This window comes from Piliocolobus tephrosceles, chromosome 14 (genome assembly GCF_002776525.5).
Source record: "Piliocolobus tephrosceles isolate RC106 chromosome 14, ASM277652v3, whole genome shotgun sequence".
NCBI classification, from domain to species: Eukaryota; Metazoa; Chordata; class Mammalia; order Primates; family Cercopithecidae; genus Piliocolobus; species Piliocolobus tephrosceles.
Genome location: NC_045447.1, coordinates 4226291 through 4248117, shown reverse-complemented (window position 1 = coordinate 4248117; position 21827 = coordinate 4226291). Strand labels below are relative to the sequence as shown.

The window sequence follows — 21827 nt, the reverse complement described above, 5'->3', positions numbered from 1 at the left end:
GCTGTCTTTTCCCAGGTCAGAAGACTGAGAGATCACGTAAGATTTAAACACTTTCAAATTTGTTGAAACTTATTTATGGTCCAGCACGCGATCAGTTTTGCTAAACGACCTGTCTAGGTACTTGTAAAGAAAGTGCGAGGCAGACGGATCACAAGGTCAGGAGTTCGAGACCCGCCTGGCCAATATGGTGAAACCCTGTCTCTACCAAAAATACAAAAGTTAGCTGGGCCTGGTGGCAGGCACCTGTAGTCTGAGGCAGGAGAATCGCTTGAACCTGGGGGGCGGAGGTTGCAGTGAGCTGAGATCGCGCTACTGCACTCCAGCCTGGGTGACAGAGCAAGATTCCCTCTTAAAAAAAAAAAAAGAATGTGCGTTCCACAACTGTGGGCTCAGTGCTCACACTAAGCATCCTCCTTGGATGTCTGTTATGCTCATTTTCTTTCTTTTCTTTTTTTTAGTGTTGGGGTCTTGGTCTTTCGTCTCAGTTGGGGTGCAGTGGCATGATTATGGTTCACGGCAGCCTCGAACTCCTGGCTCAAGGGATCCTCCTGCCTCAGCCTCCCAAGTAGGTGGGACTCAGAGGTAAGCCACCACACCAGGCTCCATTATGCTAGTTTTCTTAATTGGCATTGGAGAAAACCATAAAATTAGGGGAAAGGGGTAGATACTAAGAGAGTGTTATTGGAGTATGATTGGAGGTGGCGTGAAAAAGGAAATCTCACGTTCATGGGGCTGTTGAGGAGCCCAAATGAGCACTATAGAGGCCTGGCTTGGTTGGTGAGATGGAGAAATTCAAGATCTATTTTTGAGATAGTATGCCCATTTAATTAATTAAAAATAATCGTATCCATTATTGGGAGTAAGAATGCTAATAGAAACAGTAAAAGCAGTGGCAAAAGTAAAGACACAAGCAGAATTGGAAAACCACCAATATGCTAAGGCCATACAGTACAGCAGTGTCTTACTAACAGGGTTGTGGGCGTCCCCACTCCTTCTCTTCCTCCTCCTCCAGCTCCTCTTCCAAGTCTTCCTCCAGCTCCTGCTCCTCTTTCTCTTCCAGTGCCTCCTCAGCCCCTTCTCCTCTTCCAAACCCTCCTCCCTTCTCCGCTCCAAGCCCCTCCTCCTCCTCCAGCCCCTCCTTCTCCTCGCGCAGACCCTCACCATCCAGCCCCTCCTCTTCCAGCCCCTCCTCCTCCTCGCGCAAACCCTCCTCCTCCAGCCCCTCCTCCTCCAACCCCTCCTTCTCCTCGCGCAGACCCTCACCATCCAGCCCCTCCCCTTCCAGCCCCTCCTCCTCCTCGCGCAAACCCCCCTCCTCCAGCCCCTCCTCCTCCAACCCCTCCTCCAGTCCCCCCACCTCCAGTCCCTCCTCCTCCAGCCCCTCCTCCAGCCCCTCCTCCTCCATCCCTTCCTCCTCCAGCCCCTCCTCCAGCCCCACCTCCTCCTCTTCCAGTTCCTACTCGGGGCGGGCCCGGCCAGGCCTCCCGGAGCGATCGATGGCTCGGGCTCGTCGCACCCGCCTGCCCAGCCTCTGCGCTCGGCTCGCCAGGCCTGCGGCGCTGCCATGGAGACACGGCCCCGCGGCCCTAGGCCCCGCCCCGGGAGCCCTGCAGCGCCTCGCCCCGCTGCCCGCGTCTCCGAGGCTCACGACGCGCGGTGACTGGGGCGGGCGACGTGGGGGACCCGGGGATGCGGGCGGACGATAGGGGACTGGAGGATGGGGCGACCCAGAGCGCGTGGGGTCCAGGGTACGGGGATGGGGGCAGCGGGCCATTCGACTGGGGCCCCAGGGTGCGCGCAGGCGGCGGGGACGCGCGATGGGGGCTCGGGACGCTGAGGCTGACCTAGCGCGGGTATCCCAGGAGGGGAGGTCCCTGACGCTGCGCAGCTGGGAGGGCGTTCGGGAGTGGGTTGCGATGCTTCCCTGTTCGTTTTCTCCTGACATCGTTTTTCTTTGGGTCCAGGGGCCTCTCGGGAGCTGGATGCTCGGAGCAGAAAGGCGGCCCTGGGGGCCCCTTCCGGTCCCGGGGCTGACCCCTGGCGGCCTCGCCGGGAACCCGCGCCCTTTCAAGCGCCGCTGGCTCCTGTTTCACAGATGGAGACCCTGAAGCCCCAACAGGCAGCCTTCCCAGCACCGCCCAGTGACTGAAAAAGCTGGCACTGGGCGCCCGTCTCACTCCCCACCCAGCTCCCAGGCTGCCCCACGGGAGGTAAGTAGCTCGATCTAGGCCGCTGACCCCCAGAGAGTTGATGCTGCGCTGTAGACTGCCGCCGCTGCCGGGGCGCTTGACTTCCCCTCGCCTGACTGCACGTTCGTTCCTTTGCAGCAGCATCTTTGGGGAGAGACGAGACCTGAACAGACGCTGGGGCCGGATCCCCAGGGTGGGTCAGAACTGCCGCTGCCCTGAAAGCCGTCTCGGACAGATGCGTGCAGGGTGTGCCACCGGAGCTCCTTGCAGCTTGTGTCTGGGGCCACCATGTCCCTTCCTCAGGGCGCTGGATCCATCTCTTCAAGCTCAGTGGTCCAGGCCATGGTGGCAGAATCACCCCCCAGGGTGTGACGCCACGTCTTTATCAATTCCACACAGCTGCACCCGGAAGAGCTGTGGCTGGGCGCTGCTGTGACCTGTGTGCGGTCCCCTGAATGGGTCTCAGGTGTCTTCAGAATGGCGAGGCCGCCTCATTTCCTCGCCACACAACCCTCCTGAGGACGCTGCCTGCAAATGGGCTAAATTCCTAATTTCTACCATTCAATTAAACGAGGGCTCCTTAAACCCCAAAGCTGGGAAAGCTGTCCGTTAATTTAGTGCAAAGCTTGTGGCAGCTGTCCACTCGTGGGCCATCTCAGAACAGCAGGATTCCCAGGAGTCCAGCGGGACAGGGGAGGGGATGAGTGGCCGCGTCCCCTTGGCAGAGAAGGCCTTGTCTGAAGGCTACGCCCGCCTCCGATACAGAGACACCTCCTTGCTCATCTGGCAGCAGCAACAGCAGAAGTTGGAGTCGGTGCCACCCGGGACATACCTGAGCAGGAGCCGAAGCATGTGGTACTCACAGTATGGAAATGAGGCCATCTTGGTCCGAGACAAAAACAAGCTCGAGGTCTCCAGGGACACAGGGCAGTCCAAGTTTTGCACAATCATGTAATTCCGATGTGAGCACCTGAGCCCAGGACCACACTTCAAGGAAAACAGACCCGAGTTTCATTCAGTTGTCTTGATTTCCAATCCTTGCTGGAAGATTTTGAATAATGAATGTGAAGATCAAACTGTGGCGTAAGAACCCAAGCAGCACAGAATCTGCCCCCGAGTCCCTCAGCACAGCCACGGTCTGACTGGTGCACAGGACACTTCCCCTGTAGAGTCCCCTCTGTAGTCAGCTGTTGTGGCATTCAGATTCTCCAGGTGCTGCTAGGGACAGCATAGGCCTGGGCACTGCTAGATGCTTGGTTTAACCAAGCCAAGAGTAACCCTCCCATCCCCGTTATAAACCACCTTTTCAAGTTTGTATAGGTTTTAGCTTTTTGTTTTTAGCATAAATGGCGGAAGAGCAGCAGCATCTCACCGGGAGCTTTGTCGCACTTACAGTATGGAAATGAGGCCATCTTGGTCCGAGACAAAAACAAGCTCGAGGTCTCCAGATGTTTGTTGCTTTTTGCTTTTTTGAGACAGGGTCTCACTCAGTTGCCCAGGCTGGACTGCAGTGGCACGATCACAGCTCACTGTAGGTTCGATCTCATGGGCTCAGGTGATCCTCCCAAATTCAGCCTCCCGGGTAGCTGTGGCTCCAGGCGAACTACTGTGTATAGAGACGGGGTTTCCCTATGTTGCCTAGGCTGGTCTTACACTCCTGGGCTCAAGCCTCCCATGATGCTGGGATTACAGGCGTGGGGCACCGCACCAAGCCCGCATTTATATTTTGAATTACCAAAATGATCATCATGTGTGAAGCATCATGGTAGCTTCCAAGTATTTGCGGCCCACCGGCCAGTGCCTCCAAAACACATTCAGGAAACCTGAGAGTTGTAAGTTGCACATGTGTGGTGTACAGTGATTTCCACGTAGTAACAGGGCTGAGCAAGGCAGGCTCTCCATCAGACTTAAAGCATCCAGCCTCTCTGCCCCCAGGCCGACACTGACATGTGTTCACTGTCGCTGCCACAGCCGGCCACCTGTGTGTTCAGTCTCCATGAAGGATTCACCCTCTGCTCTGACATCTCCTTGGCTACACAAATGTGCAGGTGTCTCTTGTCAAAGCTAATTTTTCTTTTCTAAATAAACATCCTTTAATACACTTCCTCCCCTTCCTCACGTTATTTTCATCCTTGTTCGTAATATGCTACTTGGCTTCCCATTTTCTTTCTTTTTTTTTTTTTTTTGAGGCGGAGTCTTGCTCTGTCTCCGGACTGGAGTGCAGTGGCCGGATCTCAGCTCACTGCAAGCTCCGCCTCCCGGGTTTACGCCATTCTCCTGCCTCAGCCTCCCGAGTAGCTGAGACTACAGGCGCCCGCCACCTCGCCCAGCTAGTTTTTTTTGTATTTTTAGTAGAGACGGGGTTTCACCGTGTTAGCCAGGATGCTCTCGATCTCCTGACCTCGTGATCCGCCCGTCTCGGCCTCCCAAAGTGCTGGGATTACAGGCTTGAGCCACCGCGCCCGGCCTGGCTTCCCATTTTCTATAGCAGTAATATCTAATTGATTGCTAAAACCTGCAATACAGAAAGGCGTAAAGCAAAGCGAAAGTGCTCTCCCTGGGGAGAAGCTGGCCAGCAGCTGGGGGCCTGTCCCACAGCTCCTCAGTGTGCGCGCACGGTCACGTGATTCTGACGGCGTTCTCCTGTACCATGTCTCTTATGTCTGCCATTTTCTTTCTTGCTCAACTGTACAGACTGGGCATTCACTTCATGCTTTTTTTGTTTGTTTTTTTGAGACAGTCACTCTGTCACCCAGGCCGGACTGCAAGGCCGCAGTCTCAGCTCACTGCAACCTCTGCCTCCTGGGTTCAGGCGATTCTCCTGCCTCAGCCTCCTGAGTAGCTGGAATTACAGGTGCCCGCCACCACGCCCAGCTAATTTTCGTATTTTTAGTAGAGACGGGGTTTCACCATGTTAGCCAGGCTGGTTTCGACCTCCCTATCTCAGGTGATATGCCTGCCCCGGCCTCCCAAAGTACTAGGATTACAAGTGTGAGCCACCGCACCCGGCCCACTTCATGCTTTTAACCTCTGACTCGCAGCTCTCCCGTGAGCCCACAGATGGGCAGTGACAGCGTTGAGGTTGTCATCTGTGCAAACAGCATGTTCTGAATGTGCCTGTACTCTGTTCGTACTTCTCTTTGCAGCTGTGCAAGTTCATTCACAAACATCCTAGAAGTGGAACTGCTGGGTCAAAGTGCATTCCCCAAATGTCCTGCCAGAGGCCTGGTCGGCAGCAGCCTCCTGCACTGCCCGAGTCCTTTCTGAGGGATTCCTGGCTTGTGTGCAGCCTGCGGCTGGGAGGTTTGAAGTCGGACTTCCAGGATGGCTGCATGGAGCTGCAGAGCGAGCGAGCATGGGGCTGGAGGACCTGCCCCGCCAGCCGACACACCCACAGCAAGGCGGGCCTGCCAAGGAAGCACTACACATCCACTAGGTAGGGTTTGTCTGCATCTTCTCAGTTCTTCAGTTTAAGTCCTGCCTGGGAAGAAAGCAAACTCCAGAGGCAAATCCGGGATGCCTGTGTGCCACCTTCTCACCGCACCACGGACTCCCCCGAGGATGGGTTGTGCTGGGGTTGACCCCAAGCATGGGAGGCAGCGCTGACACGCAGAATGGGGTCTGAGGTCATGTGCAGCGCTGGGAGGATGTGTGTTCAAGGGCCAGTCTCTGCAGGGGTCAGGGCGTGTGGGCCATGCACAAGCCAGCTGGCACTAAGCTGCTTAGGCTGCAGAAAGATACCATCTGCCTGGGGCGAACAAGGCCCCACGTCCGTCCTCAAGGTGGCTGGTCTGGATAAGGGTCACAATCTGGCCAAGAGTGACACCGTGCCCCGACTCCATCTGGGGTCGAGTTGGACAGGTCCTCAGGCCTAGACGTGGGCCCAGCCAGAATCTTCTCCCCTGGAACGTCTCCTCCAGGCCTAGTTCCAGAGCTGTCATTCTTCAGTGAGCTGTGCTGCACGCCAGCCTCTGCAGTCTGGCAGTTAAACCTATGAAAATCTGCTTTTGGGATTTTATTTGCATGTCCCTTAGGACTGAGCGCATCACAGGAAGCCACTTCAGTATAGACTGAGGTGCAGAGGGAGGGAACAAGTGGCCAGGTCGACTAGAAGAGCACAGAACCTGGCCGTCTCGAAGAGGGCAGCTTGTTCCAGGGAACCAATGAACTGTCAGTAAAGGGGATCGTAGCTTCCTAGTGAGGCCGGAAATGATGCTCTCTTCATCCTGCCAGGGCACAGGACAAGGGCTACCTAATGGTTTGGTTATTATTATTTTTTGGGGAGATGTCGTCCAGGCTGGAGTGCAGTGACGCAATCATGGCTTACTGCAGCCTCAAACTCCTAGCCTCAGGCCATCCTCCTGCCTCGGCTTCCCAAAGTGCTGAGATCACAGGCACAAGCCACTGCATTCTGCCTTTAAATGGTTTTCTGGGGCCCCTTTTGGATGCTTTGGGTGTTTTTGCCAAGAGTTACAGGATGTCAAGTGTGGGGAGCTCAGCACCCTCACTGTGGACCAGTGAAGGCTGTTCCAGACCAGGTGCTTCCAGACATTTCCAGGCTCCAGGAGAGAGGCTGGGAGCCCCCACAGAAAGCACAGGAAAATGCAAAATAACAGTCTTTTTTTTTTTTTTCTTTTTATTATGAAAACAAAACAAATGCCCCAGGAGAAGGGTCCATGATTACCAGAAACATCAAAGAGTACTTTCTACCATTTTTATTCTGTTGTGTTGAGGCCAGCATTGCAATAAACAAGCTAAACTACTTACATTGGACTCATTTTCAGTAACTGACATTTACAGGAATATACTAGAAACGGCACTAAAAAGTTTAAGAAAAGTTACGGTAAACTTGCATGCACATCATACAGAAAAGTAACACTTTAAATATAAAAAAGAAAACCTTCCTGGAAGCGTTATGCCAGTATTAAGAAACAGCGCTACTCTGGATGTGACAAATTCTGTATGTGGGTGTTACTCTTTCCCAAAAGACTGTCAGAGGCGTGAGTGCTGCAAAAGAACAACAACAAAAACAAACACAAAAGAAAATGTGTCTTACAGTTTGTAAGCAAGATGACACCGCCCAACACAAAGAGGGGTCTGGAGTTCAGTTCACGCCCGAAGCCTGCCCCCTCGGCCTCCAGGGGTCACTCAGAGCGTTCTCAAATCCAATTCCGACACACGACTTGTCACTGCTCCTCTCCCCTTGAAAAAAGCACGTTAGAAGCTGCCCTACAGGTCTTAGCAGTGGGACAATCTAATTGAATCACCGCAGCCTTCTAATACAGAAGACATGGACGTGACTGTCACCCTCAGCCTGCCGGCGAGGGCGCTGAGGAAGTCATCAATCCTTCGAAACTCTGAAAAGAAACCAGTGTTGAAGTCTGGACAGAAAGCCTTAAAAAAGTGACAGCACCAATGCGGCTGCTCAGTGTACCCTCGATGGGCCGTCAGGGTCAGTGGCTTCTTTCTAGATGAAAGGAGCAGAGGCGAGCCGACGCCACCATCACAGAGAACCAGCCGAGAAGGAATGGCCCCACGACGCTCCTGCTGCGCCGCCCCCACAGCCGGCTGCTCCCCTGACGGCTCACACAGGCGGCACGTGCCTCACTGCCCTGTGGCTGGAGGGACATTTCAAGGAGCGCCCCCCCATCCCCAGGCACCCCCAGCTTAGGGTGTGCGCATCACCCAGCCCTGTGCTGGCAGCACGTTACCAACCAGCCTGCGTGAAGACCTGTCAACTGTCGTGTGTGAATTCCTTAAATTCGGTTTAAATAGTCCATTAAAGATCTGTTTAGAAAATACCTTTGAGAAACAAGGGTAACTTTAAAAAATGGAAACTTTCAAATCCATTTATATTTTTATTATAAACAAAACTTAATTAAAAGTTTTTAACAAACTGGCTGAAAACTCACCAAGTGTCAGACTTACCAGCAATTTAAAATGTAGTAACTGACCAGCATTTCCTCATCAGAGTCCCCTCTCCAGTAAGGGTATACCTCCATCTGTAAGGGCCAGTGGACTCTGAATCAATTTTACGTTGTTTTTTTTTTTTAAATCACCATGTATTAGGATACTAATGATAGTCCCTATATCCATCCAGAAGTGCTGGCAGAAAGCACTGGCCACCATACAGGACAGACGACACCACGGCTCCATACCCAGCGTCTGTCTGGAGGCTCCCCCACGCCGAGGTCCGGGAGAATGCCTGGTTTCAGTCATTTCCGGGCTAACTGTGACAACGCGTGAGCAGGGAGCACCGTGCGAGTCTCCGGGAGGGAATCCTCCTGGGGCCCAGAGACTCCTCCACCCCTGAGGAGGGCAGACAGGCTGGGGAGGGCCTGGCCAGGCCCCTGGAGGCTGGCATGGGGCAGGCATGCCCACCCACAAGCCTGGAAGGCTAACCCTGGCATTCCTGGCCGAAGCCGCCATGCTCATTGGTGGGCCAGTGGGGGGCATCCCCGCACTCAAAGGCCTTATGGCAGCCTCTGGGAAAACAAAACCAAAACATAACCTTCTATTAAACTCTGTATATTATTATTTTTTACAATAGAAAGTTAAAAATCAAGACTTAGATTTACTATACATTTTTTTCTCTCAGATTACAAAGTTTATATTATATAACTGGGGTTCCCTAAATTGATTTCTTTTAAAACAGTCTTAAAGAGACCAGAAGTGAATACAAAAGAACTAAACAAAATAAAAAATTAGAATGTGCTGTAGCTGAAAGCTGTCTATACCTGTAAGCCTCCAAGTTTCATACAAAAAAAAAAAAAAAAAAAAAACCACAAAGAAAAAAAACCAAAAAACCCAACGAACCCAGGGGCGAGCGCGCGAACACAGATGTGGGTGAGCACCGCGCGGTGGCAGGAGTTAGCACCTGGAGACGACAGGCCGCCGCCAGACAGGACCCGGGCCCGGCACACCACTGACAAGGCCTGCATCTCTGCGATTGTGTGAATGCATTTCTTCTGCGGTTTTTTTCTTATTTTTTTAAAAAAAATGACCAATGATGTTAATAAATAACTATTTATATACACAAAAGCTCGGGAAGTGGTTCCCAAGGGCGCAGCAGCAGCAGCAGCAGGGGCGGCGCTAGCCAGGCGGGGACTCACAGCGGGCTGGACTTCCGTAGAAAATTGCTGAACCTTACAAAAAAAGTCTCCTTTTTTTTTTTTTAAATCTTTTCTTCTTTTTTTTTTTTTTTAAGTTGAGGTAAAAGCTTCAGTGTATGGAAACCTGCAGGCTGCACACACAGCCACTCTGTTCCCTCCGAGGAGCTCCTGACATCACCACGATCGGAGAACGCACATCCCACCCGACCCCCACAAGGGCTCCACGCTCCGGGCTGGGGCTGCGACAACCCTTCGCTTAGGCCCAGCCTGGTCCCCACAAGCAGGCACATCTGTCCTCAGCCCCTCCAAAAAGAGGCGGCCGCGTCAGACACGAGGATCAGAGCTCAGGGCCCACATGACAAGGACGATGCGTGTTGACAAAGCTAACAGCTTTCAAATACAGTACCCATGGCCGAGACATTTCCTTGGAAAAAATGCTTTCTCGAGCTGTCGACCAGGCTGGGCCTAAGCAAAGGGATTCCACAAGGTTCTTCGGTACGAATCTCACACAGTTTTCTGGGGTCATCGGGTTAGCATGTGAAGTTGTCATCTCCAAGTGACTGAATTCAGTGATGAAGAAGAGACTTTCTGCAGAGTTCACACCTTCTCATCAAGTCTAACGCACACACAAGATAGATCTCTGACCTATGAAAGCAAAAACTGGAAGATATCATAACACTGAATTAAGAAGCAGACCTGCACACCATGGAACAAAAGTAGTATATGAACCACAGAGGGGTACGGCAGAGTCTCGGCGTGTGCGACATCCATCTGTCCTGTTCTGTCCGAAGCCAGTTCACTCTGAGTCGCTGCTGTCGGAGCTGGACCCGCTGGAGCTGCTGCTCCCAGACTCGGAGGAGCTGCTGCTGCTGAGCCTGGACGGGCCCCCTGAGGGTGCTGAGCCGGGTTTCTCTGTGGAGACATGGACAGGAAGATGCGCTCTGCACACCCGCTCCTTGATCTGCTTGGCGGCATGTCATCCATGCCAGTGTGACACCACCACACCTCATGCCACGATCCACCCATTTCCTGGCCCAGTCGTTTAATCAATATTTATTGAAATTAAGCAGGTCAACAAGACTATCTGAATATACTTGAGACAGAAAGAATGAATGCAGACTACTAACAGGAAAGGATGGATGCGAGAAAGGCTGCCCATCAAAAACATCCGCCAGTCACACAGCCACCAGCAGCAACGACAGGAACACCACCTGCTGGCGTTTCTGGAGCGCTTACTCTACCTGGGGCGTCCCAAGAGTGACTACAGAAGACAGACCCCTTCAGTGGGCAGGGTCACGGGCCCTGTCTCGACACTGGGCAAACCATGTCGCAAGGCCATGGCCCCCAGCTAGAACATGCTCCAGTCCAGAAAGGACCATACTGTCCCCCGTATGTGTGTCCCGGAAGCCAGGGAAAGAGATGCGTGCTCTAACAGGGTCCAAAAACGGAGGCAAGGGCTCAAATGCTGGCTCCCCTGAACACAAGACCTGGCAATGCGCAGGGCATGGGGCTGGGCCTCCCACCTCTGCTACCTCAGCCTGCTGTGAACTGCTGCCACTGCCAGGGAACAGTCAGAAAGCTCACTGCCTAGGGGCTGGGCTGCCCGGTCGAGCCCCACAAGAGCCCTCGCCTGGGGGGTCCTCTGTCTATGGTGCCCTGGAATGGGGTGTATTCACACACCCCCTACATTGCACACCTCCCTACAGGGTTGGGGTGTGACCCCCCAGTGACAGACAAGGAAATCGCGGTTTCAGGAGCTCAAGAGCTCATCTAAGAACATGGAGTTCATCAGGTAAGCCACACTCAGACGTGGGCCTGCTTGATGCTCAAATCCCTACTGCTGACACCCCCCAACCCCCACCAAAGAGAGGTGGCATGATGGCTGCAGGCGGTACCTTTCCGGGCGGGTTTCTTGCTGCTGCTCAGCTGCCCGCTGACGTCCTGCAGACGCTTTTCCAGCTCCTTCTTCTTTTCCTGAGCTAGCTCCTCTTTCGACTTGGCTGCCTGTTTCTTCCCGCTTGCTGCTGTCAGGGAACAAATGGGCACTCAGACTGCAGAGGGGACCGATGGGGCAGGAGCCAGGGCTGCATCCAAGTGACCAAGGCCCCAGCCCTGCACACTGGCATCCACACCAGCTGCCCAGCTTTCATGGGTCTGGGAGCTGACAGACGCAGAGCTGTCACCAGCGCTTCGAGTGGCAGAAATGACTGGGTTGAGACAGACCCACCACCACCCGCATCTGCTGAGCCCTCAGGGTGTGCAAAGCCTGGATCCTAAGGTGACAGAGGCCATTCCTACGGTGCCAGCAGGTGCACGGGCAGGATGTGGTTTGGCCAGTGTCCCTCATGTGCAGGGCCAGAGCCTCTGATTCATGGACCTGCCTCACCAGGGCCGCTGCTCCCCACTGCCTGACACTCCTGAGTCACTCCCTGCAAGTTGACCTGGTGACCTGCCGTGGGTCAGACGCACCGTGACCACACAGATATTCCATCCAGGGAAAGGAGACTCGCTCTGAGAGTCTCATGCACGCCCCATGCACACCTGAGAGGCCACAAGCAAGTTCAAGTGAGCCCTGCACTCAATTGACAGCCTGTGGGGGTTGCCACAAGGGCCGCCTCGGGTCTGCCCTCCCTCCTACTCTGCCAGACCTGCAGACCCCAGCAGTGACTCGTTCCTGCCACTGACTTCAGGGAAACCTGGGCCGGTGCCCCAGGGTCCGTCCTGTGAGGCCTCTGGACTTGTGACTCCAGTCAAAGGGAGGGTGTCCCTGTTATAAGAGAAGCCGGTCTGTCCTGCAAGGGACCATGAGAGGTCACCTGCAGCCAAGGCCCCAAATGGAGGGAACCTCAGGAAGGCATGCAGTGAGGACCCTAACTGGGCCCTGAATGAATGGGGTTTGGGGCTGAAGTCCAGCCCCAGGTTCGCGCCTTCCCTGGACAAGGTTAAGGCCAAGGCACGCAGTGCTGCCCACGTCCCCAAGAATAGGGCAAGAGGGCTCTGGCTGGGTGGGGCTCAGGCCTGGGTTCAGCCCCAAGCCCACTGGCCCTGGCTGAGCACAGATATCCTCAGGGCATCTGTGGTGGGACCAATGAGCCAAGACAGTGTGGCAGCCCTGTGCCCACACTCGCTGCACAGGGTCTGTGAGGAGTGACAGGAGGGGCAGGCCAAGGAGGGGAGAGGAGCTTCGAGCACCATGCTCCACCCAGGCAACTTACAGAACGGTTTCCTTTGCTTTTTCTGTAAACAAGACTTGACGTATCTCTCCAGTTCCCGCAAAGTAGTGGGTTTCAGAGTCTCAAAGTCAATTTCTATCTCGTCGGGGTTGGAGTCCCTGAGCGAGGGCTCCCGAGACTGGATGATGTGTACCACCCGGCCCAGCTTCTCCCCGGGCAGCCGGTTGATGTCCAGGCTAAGCTGGCGCTTTTCATCGTAGCTCATGGGCAGGCCTTCCTCCTCTTCCTCCGAGTCGTAGGAGGCAGATGCCTGCTTGCTGCCTTTCTTCAGCTGTCTGGGGCAGAAGACAGAGCAACGTGGCGTTGAGTCTCTGTCTACCTGCCCTGGGAGCCCACTGCACACACCCCTTCCTCCCAACAGCCGGCTGTTCTCTGGGACCAAGCTTTCTTCCCAAAGTGGTGCCCCAAGGCAGAAAATCCAAGGTTAGAAAAGTTGCTCCCAGCTGTGGGGTTTCAAGACCTTGGCCAGAAAACAATTACAGAGGTTAGTTCCTCTCCACACCCCATAGGCGTCTCAAACTCCACAGGTCAAGAAATGATCTCTGTATTCAGGTAATCCAAAAGAAGGCAAAAAAGGGGGAACAAAGGAACAAAAAACACAGAGGAAAAAGAAAATAATAAAATGATAGACTAAAATCCAATTATATCAATAATGATGTGAAATATAAACTGTCTAAGGCCCGGCATGGTGGCTCACGCCTGTAATCCCAACCCTTTGGGAGGCTGAGGCGGGCGAATCACGAGGTCAGTAGATCGAGACCAACCTGGCTAACAGGGTGAAACCCGGTCTCTACTAAAAATACAAAAAATTAGCCGGGCATGGTGGCACATACCTGTAATCCCAGCTACATGTGAGGCTGAGGCAGGAGAATTGCTTGAACCAGGGAGGCGGAGGCTGCAGTGAGCCAAGATCTTGCCACTGCACTCCAGCCTGGGCGACAGAGCAAGACTCCGTCTCAAAAAAAAAAAAAGAAAAAGAAAAAAAAGAAAGAAATATAAATGGTCTAAACACACCAACTAAAAGGAAGACATACTCAGGTTGGATTAAAAAACAAGACCCAACTTACCTAGTGTCTACACAAATGCCACTTTAAATATAATGTTCTAGGTAGGTTAAAAGGAAAAAAGTGAGAAAAAATATATACCATGCAAACATTAGTCAAAAGAAAGCTAGGGTGGCTATATTAATTTCAGACAAAGTAAACTTCAGAAAAAGGAATATTTTCAGGAAAAAAGGACAATGCAGGGACGGGCATGGTGGCTCACGCCTGTAATCCCAGCACTTTGGGAGGCCGAGGCAGGTGGATCACCTGAGGTCAGGAGTTTGAGACCAGCCTGGCCAACATGGCAAAACCCTGTCTTTACTAAGAATGCAAAAATGAGCCAGCCATGGTGGCGGGCACCTGTAATCCCAGCTACTTGGGATGCTGAGGCAGGAGAATCACTTGAACCCGGCAGGCGGAGGTTGCAGTGAGCCAAGATCGTGCCACTGCACTCCAGCCTGGGCAACAGAGCGAAACTCCTTCTCAAAAAAATTTTTTAAATAAAAAATCAAAACGAGATTTCAAGTCAGTAATCTAATCTTCTACCTTGTAAAAGGAAGCCAAGTCTAAACTAAGCAAAAGGAAACAGTGAAGATGAGAAATAAAAGTAAAAACATTTTTTTAAAAAAATCAATGAAATCTAATTATGTTTCTTTGAAAGATCAATAAAATTGGTAAGTCTCTATCCAGATTCACCAAGAAAAAAGACACAAATTACCAATATCAGGAATGAAAAAGACACACCACTACAGGCCCTACAGTCAATAAAAGGATAATAGAGAAATACTAACAAATAAACCTATGTCCATAAGTTTGACTATCTGAGTGGAATGGATTAATGCCTTCAAAGGCATAAACCTCTAAAACTCACTCAAGAAGAAATTGATAATCTAATAAGTCTATACCTATTAAAATAATTGAATTCATGATTAAAAACTTTCCAACAATCAAAACTCCAGGCTAAGATGCTTTTGCTAGTGAATCCTACCAAACATTTAAGTATTAATATCAATTCTATAAATTTACTCCAGAAAACGGAAGAGGGGCAACACTTTTCAAATCTTTTTTTTTTTTTTTCTGAGGCCAAGTCTCACTCTGTCGCCCAGGTTAGAGTGCAGTGGCGTGATCTTAGCTCACTGCTACCTCTGCCTCCCGGATTCAAGCGATTCTGCTATCTCAGCCTCCAGAGTAGCTGGGATTACAGGCGCCCACCACTGCATCTGGCTAATTTTTTCTATTTTTAGTAGAGACAGGGTTTTACCCATGTTGGCCAGGCTAGTCTCAAACTCCTGACCTCAGCTGATCTACCCGCCTCAGCCTCCCAAATTTCTGGGATTACAGGTGTGAGCCACTGCACCCAGCCTTAAATCATTTTTTAATTGCCTCTAATCACTTGAATATTATATCCCAAGACTTTTTTTTTTTTTTTATAAGAGACAAGAGTCCTACTGTGTTGCTCATGGTGGTCTCAAACTCCTGAGCTCAAGTGATCCTCCTGCCTTGGCCTCCCAAAGTGCTGGGATTACAGGTGGAAGCCACCACACCTGGCCCCAACTCATTTTTGAGGCCCGCATTATAATGATACTAAAACTAGACAAACAGAGTATAGGCTGGGTATCCCAAAACCAAAAATCCAAAATGCTCCAAAATCTGAAACTGTCTGAGTCTTAACGTGACGCTCAAAGGAAATGCTCAGCGGAGCATTTCAGATTTTCAGATTTGAGATGCTTCAGATTTGAGATGCTCAATGGGGAGTATAATGCAAAAATTCCAAAATCTGAAAAAATCCAAAATCTGAAGCACTTTTTATTCTAGAAACACCCTTATTTTAGATAAAGGATACTCAACCAGTATAAGAAAAATGGATTTTTGCATCCCTCGCCAAAAAAGAAAGAGGGAGGGAGGGAGAAAAGAAGGGAAGGAAAGACCCTCCCCAACCATTCCACTCACTGTCTCCATTAACGGCTGACCCAGCCGTCCAAGCGCAAACCCAGGACCCCCAGGCTCCTCTCCTCCCCTCTCCAAGCACCAGGGCCTGGCCATGCCGCCTCCCAAATTACTCTATCTCCAGAGCCACACCAATTTATCTCGCCTGCACAACCACGATAACCTCCAAAGGGGTATCCTGTCTTCCATCCCAGATTCCCACTAAGCTCTTCTCCATAGCGGCAAGGATCCGACCATGCTGAGCTTACATCCTAACTCCCCTTTATCTGCTTGGAAAGGAAGCGTGAACACCTCAAACGAAGCCGGCCGATCTCAGCAGCCTCAACTCACCTCTTTTCCCAACTCGTTCTTTTTCAGTGGTGCCAAATTTGCCCTCATTCCCAAAAGGAACACGTCCTGCTGGCCTCTGCGGCTTTGTACCCACTGTTCCCTGTTGTTGGAACTCCCTCCCCAGCCCTCGGCTGCCAAGCTTGCTCCCACACAGCTGTTGCCTCCCCCCTGGGAAGCCTCCCTTCTACCTGGCTGGGAGAGGAATCCTGGGCCTGAGCTCCTTCCCTACTAGCTCATATTGCTTTGTGGCTCCTGCGTGTCCCCAGCAGACACTCTTCAGGGTAGTGTCCAGCCACAGCAGGGGCTCCTGAAGGAAGCTGAATGCAGCTGTGCACGATTGCACCACCCCTGCCCCCCTGAATATGGGCAAGCCCAAAATGGGGCGCCCAACTCCCCCAAGTCAAGATCCTTGGCCCAGACCAGGAAAACATCCCAAAAGTTTCAAGATGTGGAGACCAGGCCGTGGCAGCACTTCAATGCCCAGAATCCAGGCCTGCCCTGCAGACAGCTGAGCAGCACCACCTGAGCCCCCGGACTTCCCAGCACAGGTCTCATCAGGTCCTCAGTCTCCCCGCCCCCATCACCCTGGTTTCCAGGTGGCCATGGCACAAAGCCCCCAATCCCAGCACTGCTGCTACGTGAACCCCCACAGCACACTGAGCGCTGGGCTCTTGGAGCCTGAGCAGGTCTGGAGCCCACCTGCCGGCCACGGTCGTGCTGTTGGCCTTCTTGGCAGGAGCCTTCTTCTGCTGGGCCTGCTTGGCAGGCGGAGCCACCTTGGCCTTCTTCTCTTCCTCGGCCTTCACCTTGTGCTTCTCCTTCTCCTTCTCCTTATCCTTTTTCTTCTTCTCCTTCTCCTTCTTCTCCTTCTTCTTCTTTGGTTTGTTTACTGGGGCCTGAGACAGGGCGGCCAGCTGCTCGTGCACGGCCTTCAGCTGGAAAAAAGCAGGCAGCTGAGCAGGCGTCGGGCACAGCCCACACCACTGGGGCTGCCTGGGGCCCTGGACTGGAAGGGGCTTGGGGCGATGTCGGAGCTGCCTCCGCTGGGCGCGGAGGTGAACCAGCAGCACCCGGGCCCTGCTCTGCCCCTCACTCCCCTGTGACCCCTAGTGAGTCATGAGCCCTCTCCGCCTCGGCTTCCTCACCTGCAGTGGGGAAGAGCTGCCTGACCACAGGCTCAGCACTGCACAGGTGGCACAACAGAGACTCGCTAAGGGCAGCTAACTTTTTTAAAAAAACTTATTATACTTTAAGTTCTGGGATACATGTGCAGAACGTGCAGGTTTGTTACATAGGTACACATGTGCCACAGTGGTTTGCTGCACCCATGAACCCATCATCTACATTAGGTGGGCAGCTCACCTTTTTATTACCACCTTTTAGATGAGGAAGAACTCTGTAAGTTTACGTGCCCACACAAAGGAGATTTTCATCAGTAACTTCTGGGAAGCCATTTGATAACACGCAGGTCTCCGGGGTTAAAACAAACCACTGCCAGCAGCCAGCATTCATCCGGGGCCGCCCTGCAGCTGGCAGTGTGCCAAGTGCCTCGCCCTCCCCACTGCAGCCACCCCCATGGGAGAGGAGAGGCACTGCCCAGGTGAGGACACGGCCTGTCCCTGCCTCTGGGTGGTCTGTGCAAGGAAGACAGCGGGTGGGTGGAGGAGCTGCCACCTCACAGACGTCTTCCCCGCTGTGTGTCCTTGCCACTTCAAAATCAAATGTCCGGCCCAACTCTGGGGACTGCAGGGCCATCGCTGTCCTTGCAGCCCTGATTCATGCTGTTCCCCTCCTGACTCGACAGCCCTGCTCTATTTTCTCTCATTCTGGGGTCCCAGAAATCATGCACCTGGCTGGCTGCCAGAGGTTTGGGGAAACAATTCACATCTTTCTCAATTCGAACTCGAGACAGCTCAGAGGGGGCGACATCTGTCCCATACTGCAAACGAGGAAAGCGAGGCAGAGAAGGGGGAGGAAGCACAGCCTGGCAGCTGGGCTGGGGCTGGGCTGGGCTGGGGCTGGGCAGCTGCACGGCAGGGCCCTCAGGACCCTGGAGCGCGCACCCCAACCCACTGCAAGTGACTGCTTGGAGCCTAGGCACTACTGCAGCCTCTGCAAGTGCCTCACAGGCCTTTCTCGAGCAGAGCAAGGCACACATAACCACACATCACCACTGAGCTCCCACCTGAGGCCCGCCAGGTCTCCAGAAACATCCCAGCCATGAGTCAGCGCAGCCACCCATGTGTGCTGTGGGTTAGGCTCGCACCACCCCAGACGTGGGGAGGGCACTCTGAGTGCCTTTACGAGGAAGCACTGCAGCAGCTGCTGTGGGACACAGGGCAGAGGAGGGAACCATGCAAAGGGACGGACCTTGGGCTGCCGTACCAGCAATCCCACCTCAGCCCCTGAACCCCACCCAGGTATGCCAGTGCCCACCTGCTCCTGCAGCTCCGCCAGCCTGGTGGCCCGCTCCTCCTCTGAGTCCGAGCTGCCTGAATCCGAAGAGCTCTCCTCGCTGCTACGGCTGCTCTCGGCACCCTTGCTCACCACGGGGGCTGCGGGGGCAGGCAGTGCCGGCGCCTCCACAGGCTCATCCGGCATCTTGGCAAACCTCATCTCAAACACGTCCTGCGGGAGAACAGAGGTTGCCCTGAAGACATGGACCCCCATGGGGCTGCCCCTTGGAGTGGGCCCTCAGGGTTCCTGAAGTGCTCCTGGGGCAGCACATACAGCTGTTACGAAGGTAGGGCCAGGAGGAGACAGGGTCCCGCCTGCCTGGGGGGCTGTGGTTGCTTCCAACTCATCCTTCCTCCCTCCCCAGGCAATTCCTGGGGACAGGCCTGGGAGCAGGGGACATAGGAGCTGGCCCACAGCTCCCTTCACCAACTCCACGAGCCCTCTCTAGAAGATGCACGCATCCTCATAGCCTGCTGGCCCGAGGCTCCCCGGGGCTGCCCCTGCTGTGAAATGGGAGTGTCTTCCTTTGAACTTGGACAGGGTCCTCCACAGCCACAGGAGTCCAAAGAGTGTTGACCTCTTCCCATCTCTTCACCCCGGAACTGACTGCAGCATCACATCTCATGAAGGGTTAACTCCAAAAGTTGGTCCAAAAGGCCAAAGTCTAGTCCTATCAATATTTTATTTACAAAAAAATATAAAAATTAGCCAGTCATGGCGGCACACGCCTGTGATCCTAGCTGCTCGGGAGGCTGTGGTGGGTGGATTGCTTGAACCCAGGAGGTCGAGGCTTCAATGAGCTGAAATCATGCCATTGCACTCCAGCCTGGGTGACAGAGTGAGACCCTGTCTCAAATATAAATACATATATATATATATGTGTGTGTATTTTTTTTTTTTTTTACTATTTTTTTTTTCTCTCAAGACAGAGTCTTGCTCTTTTGCCCAGGCTAGAGTGCAATGGCATGATCTCAGCTCACTGCATCCTCCACACCCTGGTTTCAAGTGATTCTCCTGCCTCAGCTTCCCAAGTAGCTGGGATCACAGGTGCGTGCCACCACTCCCAGCTAATTTTTTGTATTTTTAGTACAGCCGGATTTTCATCATGTTGGCCAGGCTATTCTTGAACTCCTGACCTTGTGATCTGCCTGTCTGGGCCTCCTAAAGTGCTGGCATTACAGCTGTGAGCCACCACGCCCAGCCTACTTTATTTTCTGTAGGGACAGGGTCAGCTCTGTTCCCCAGGCTGGTCTTGAACCCCTGAGCTCAAGTGATCCTCCCACCCTGGCCTCCCAAGGTGCTGAGATTACAGGCGTGAGCCATCACACCCGAACTTCCTATCAAAATTGACTTTGGAAAGCCTTTGGACCAGGACCTAGGCCCTCAGTAGCCCCTCTCAGCAAACGTCCCCCTCCCTGGGGCAGCCCAGGCTCAGTGAAGACAGGGATGTACAGTGATGCAGAAATGAGGGGAGATTTCTTTGCCAAGCTCAGAAACCTGAATCCACACCGTATGCACACGTGATGTGCCTTCACCGTTCAGGCTGGACCCAGCTCTGGAAAAGCCCACCCCAGGCTCTCATATCCCGGGCTCTCCTCTCAGATGTCCCCAGAGGCAACCCAACCCACAGAGCAGCGACCCAGGCCCCCATTCGGTTGACAACCTTGAAGGTCATTCAGGTCAGGTCATTTTGCTGTTGAGCTCTAACCCCACAGCTCAATTGATAACATGGTACAATTGCTAAATAGTGCTCAGTCATGGAAATCCATCAGCCTCAGGGTCTCACTCTGTTGCCCAGGCTGGAGTGCAGTGCAATCACAGCTCACTGCAGTCTCAAACACCCGGGCTCAGGTGATCCTGCCATCTCACTCTCCTGAGTAGCTGGTACTAGGGACACACCACCACACGTGGCTCGTTTTGAAAATCTGTGGTAGAGACAGCTGGTCTCAAACTCCTGGCCTCAAGTGATCCTCCTACCTCTGCCTCCCAAAGTGCTGGGATTACAGGCGTGAACACCATGTCTATCCAACAGCACCTGTTGCAGGAGTAGGGGGGCAGAGCTGCCGGCGTCCCTGCTTGGTCTGCAAGCCTGGGTTTCCGTCCTCTATGCTCAGGTCCCTCGTTAAACTCAACCCAGCATTTACCAGGCTCCAGAGGACTGGGCTTTGCAAGGTCTTTTGGGTTCCAGACACAGTGAGCAAGGTCTCGGTATAAAACCGGGGTTCTGATGGCTTCCTCTGGATGTAATGGGACCTCCAGGACCACTCTGCCATCATCCCCTGCAGGACCCAGTGCAGAGAGAGGGTGGCAATGGCAGCAGTGCCTGGGAGAGGAACTTGGGCAGGCCCTGTGCGCGGGAGGGTGGGAAACGCAGCAGGACTCGCAGTGGGGGAACGAGTTTCTCTCTCTGCCCCTTTTATGGGTCCTGTGTCATCCACAATAATACCACGGGCTGCTCGGGGATTTCAAAACAGTCTGTGCAAGGATTGCAAACATCTCACACGACATTCTGGGTCCCGTGAAAAGGAAAAGCATGCTGGAAGAGAACATGTACCCATAATTCTCCCCTTTCCTCCAAAAATCAAGTCCTTTGATTAAATAACATTTATAATAGTGATGCTGTTATTGATAAAAGCAAACCACCTGCAGTCACAATTAGAAAAGATAAGAATAGATTCTGGCGCATCCACCCACACCAAAATACGTGTGTGGGACCTGGACTTTGGCAGAAAAACGCACATGCAGGCAGGAGCACGCACACAGGTCCACACACACACACACACGCACGCACACACACAGGTCCACGCGCGCACACACGCACGCACACAGGTCCACGCGCGCACACGTATGCACGCACAGAGGTCCACGCGCGCGCAGAGATCCACGCGCACACATGCACGCACACACGCATGCACACACACAGGTCCACACACGCACATGCATGCACACAGGTCCACGCGCGCACACAGGTCCACGCGCACACACGTCCACACACAAACGCAAATATCTCTGTGAGGTCTGTGCACGTTCACAAAGTCCCTGTGCTGAGAGCCAGACCAAGACACTCCTGTTTTCCCTTAGGACATCCCACTGCTTCCTGCATCTTCTCCAATCCGCCTTTTACTTCTGTTGTCAGAGAAGCAAAATGCTACACAAGCCACTGCCATCTAATTCATCCACCGGCTGCACTGTCAGGCTCGTGTCCAAGCCTCTCCTTGCCAAAGAGACTTGCTGGAAACTATAGTCGGTGAAGCCACAGGAGAAAGGGCATCTGCCATCCCACCTGGTACATGCCCCAGCCCCTGGAGGGAAAGGCTCACTGCTGTGACACCCCTACAGAGTCCCAGCGGTCCCGCCTGCTCACTGGCTGCCCTGCCCCAGCGGCAGCTCCTGGAACCCAGCTCAGAGCCTGGCAGGACCTGGTTGGCACTCGGGAAAAACGTGTTGAGGGAATGAGGCTGAGGCCTTCCTCAGCTGGACAATTACCTGGGCACCCACCCCACACTGAGGCCAGGA

At 53.4% G+C, this 21827-nt stretch overlaps 2 protein-coding genes across 7 annotated transcripts in view; one reads left to right on the top strand and one right to left on the bottom strand.

Moving 5' to 3' along the window:
* Window positions 1–1553: 1553 nt before the first annotated feature.
* Window positions 1554–8971, top strand: BRD3OS (BRD3 opposite strand). Of its 3 annotated transcripts, XR_002725655.2 has the most exons (4): window positions 1554–1656; window positions 1965–2210; window positions 2328–4237; window positions 5336–8971. XR_002725655.2 is itself a non-coding variant. In XM_026457482.1 (3 exons), the coding sequence occupies exon 3, from the start codon at window positions 2890–2892 to the stop codon at window positions 3142–3144; it is 255 nt and encodes an 84-aa protein (XP_026313267.1). In that variant the 5' UTR covers window positions 1554–1656; window positions 1965–2210; window positions 2328–2889; the 3' UTR covers window positions 3145–4292. The 3 variants fall into 3 exon arrangements, 1 of the variants encoding a protein (XP_026313267.1); XM_026457482.1 differs by lacking the exon at window positions 5336–8971 and having other exon boundaries at window positions 2328–4292; XR_002725654.2 differs by lacking the exon at window positions 5336–8971 and having other exon boundaries at window positions 1611–1748; window positions 2328–4292.
* Window positions 6822–21827, bottom strand: part of BRD3 (bromodomain containing 3) — a 38247-nt gene continuing 23241 nt past the window's right edge. For 3 of the 4 annotated variants that reach the window (XM_023188961.2, XM_023188962.2, XM_023188959.3), the window contains exons 8-12: window positions 18291–18482; window positions 16554–16789; window positions 12517–12809; window positions 11197–11325; window positions 6822–10213 (exon numbers count right to left, since the gene is read on the bottom strand). In XM_023188961.2, the coding sequence (XP_023044729.1) occupies window positions 10098–10213; window positions 11197–11325; window positions 12517–12809; window positions 16554–16789; window positions 18291–18482 (966 nt within the window). In that variant the 3' untranslated portion in view covers window positions 6822–10097. The remainder of the gene's footprint in view (window positions 10214–11196; window positions 11326–12516; window positions 12810–16553; window positions 16790–18290; window positions 18483–21827) is intronic. The other variant, XM_023188963.2, reaches the window with a different exon arrangement.

Bases quoted from the DNA above. Each gene is read 5' to 3' on its own strand.
- BRD3OS (XM_026457482.1), top strand. From the start codon at position 2,890: ATGAGTGGCCGCGTCCCCTTGGCAGAGAAGGCCTTGTCTGAAGGCTAC.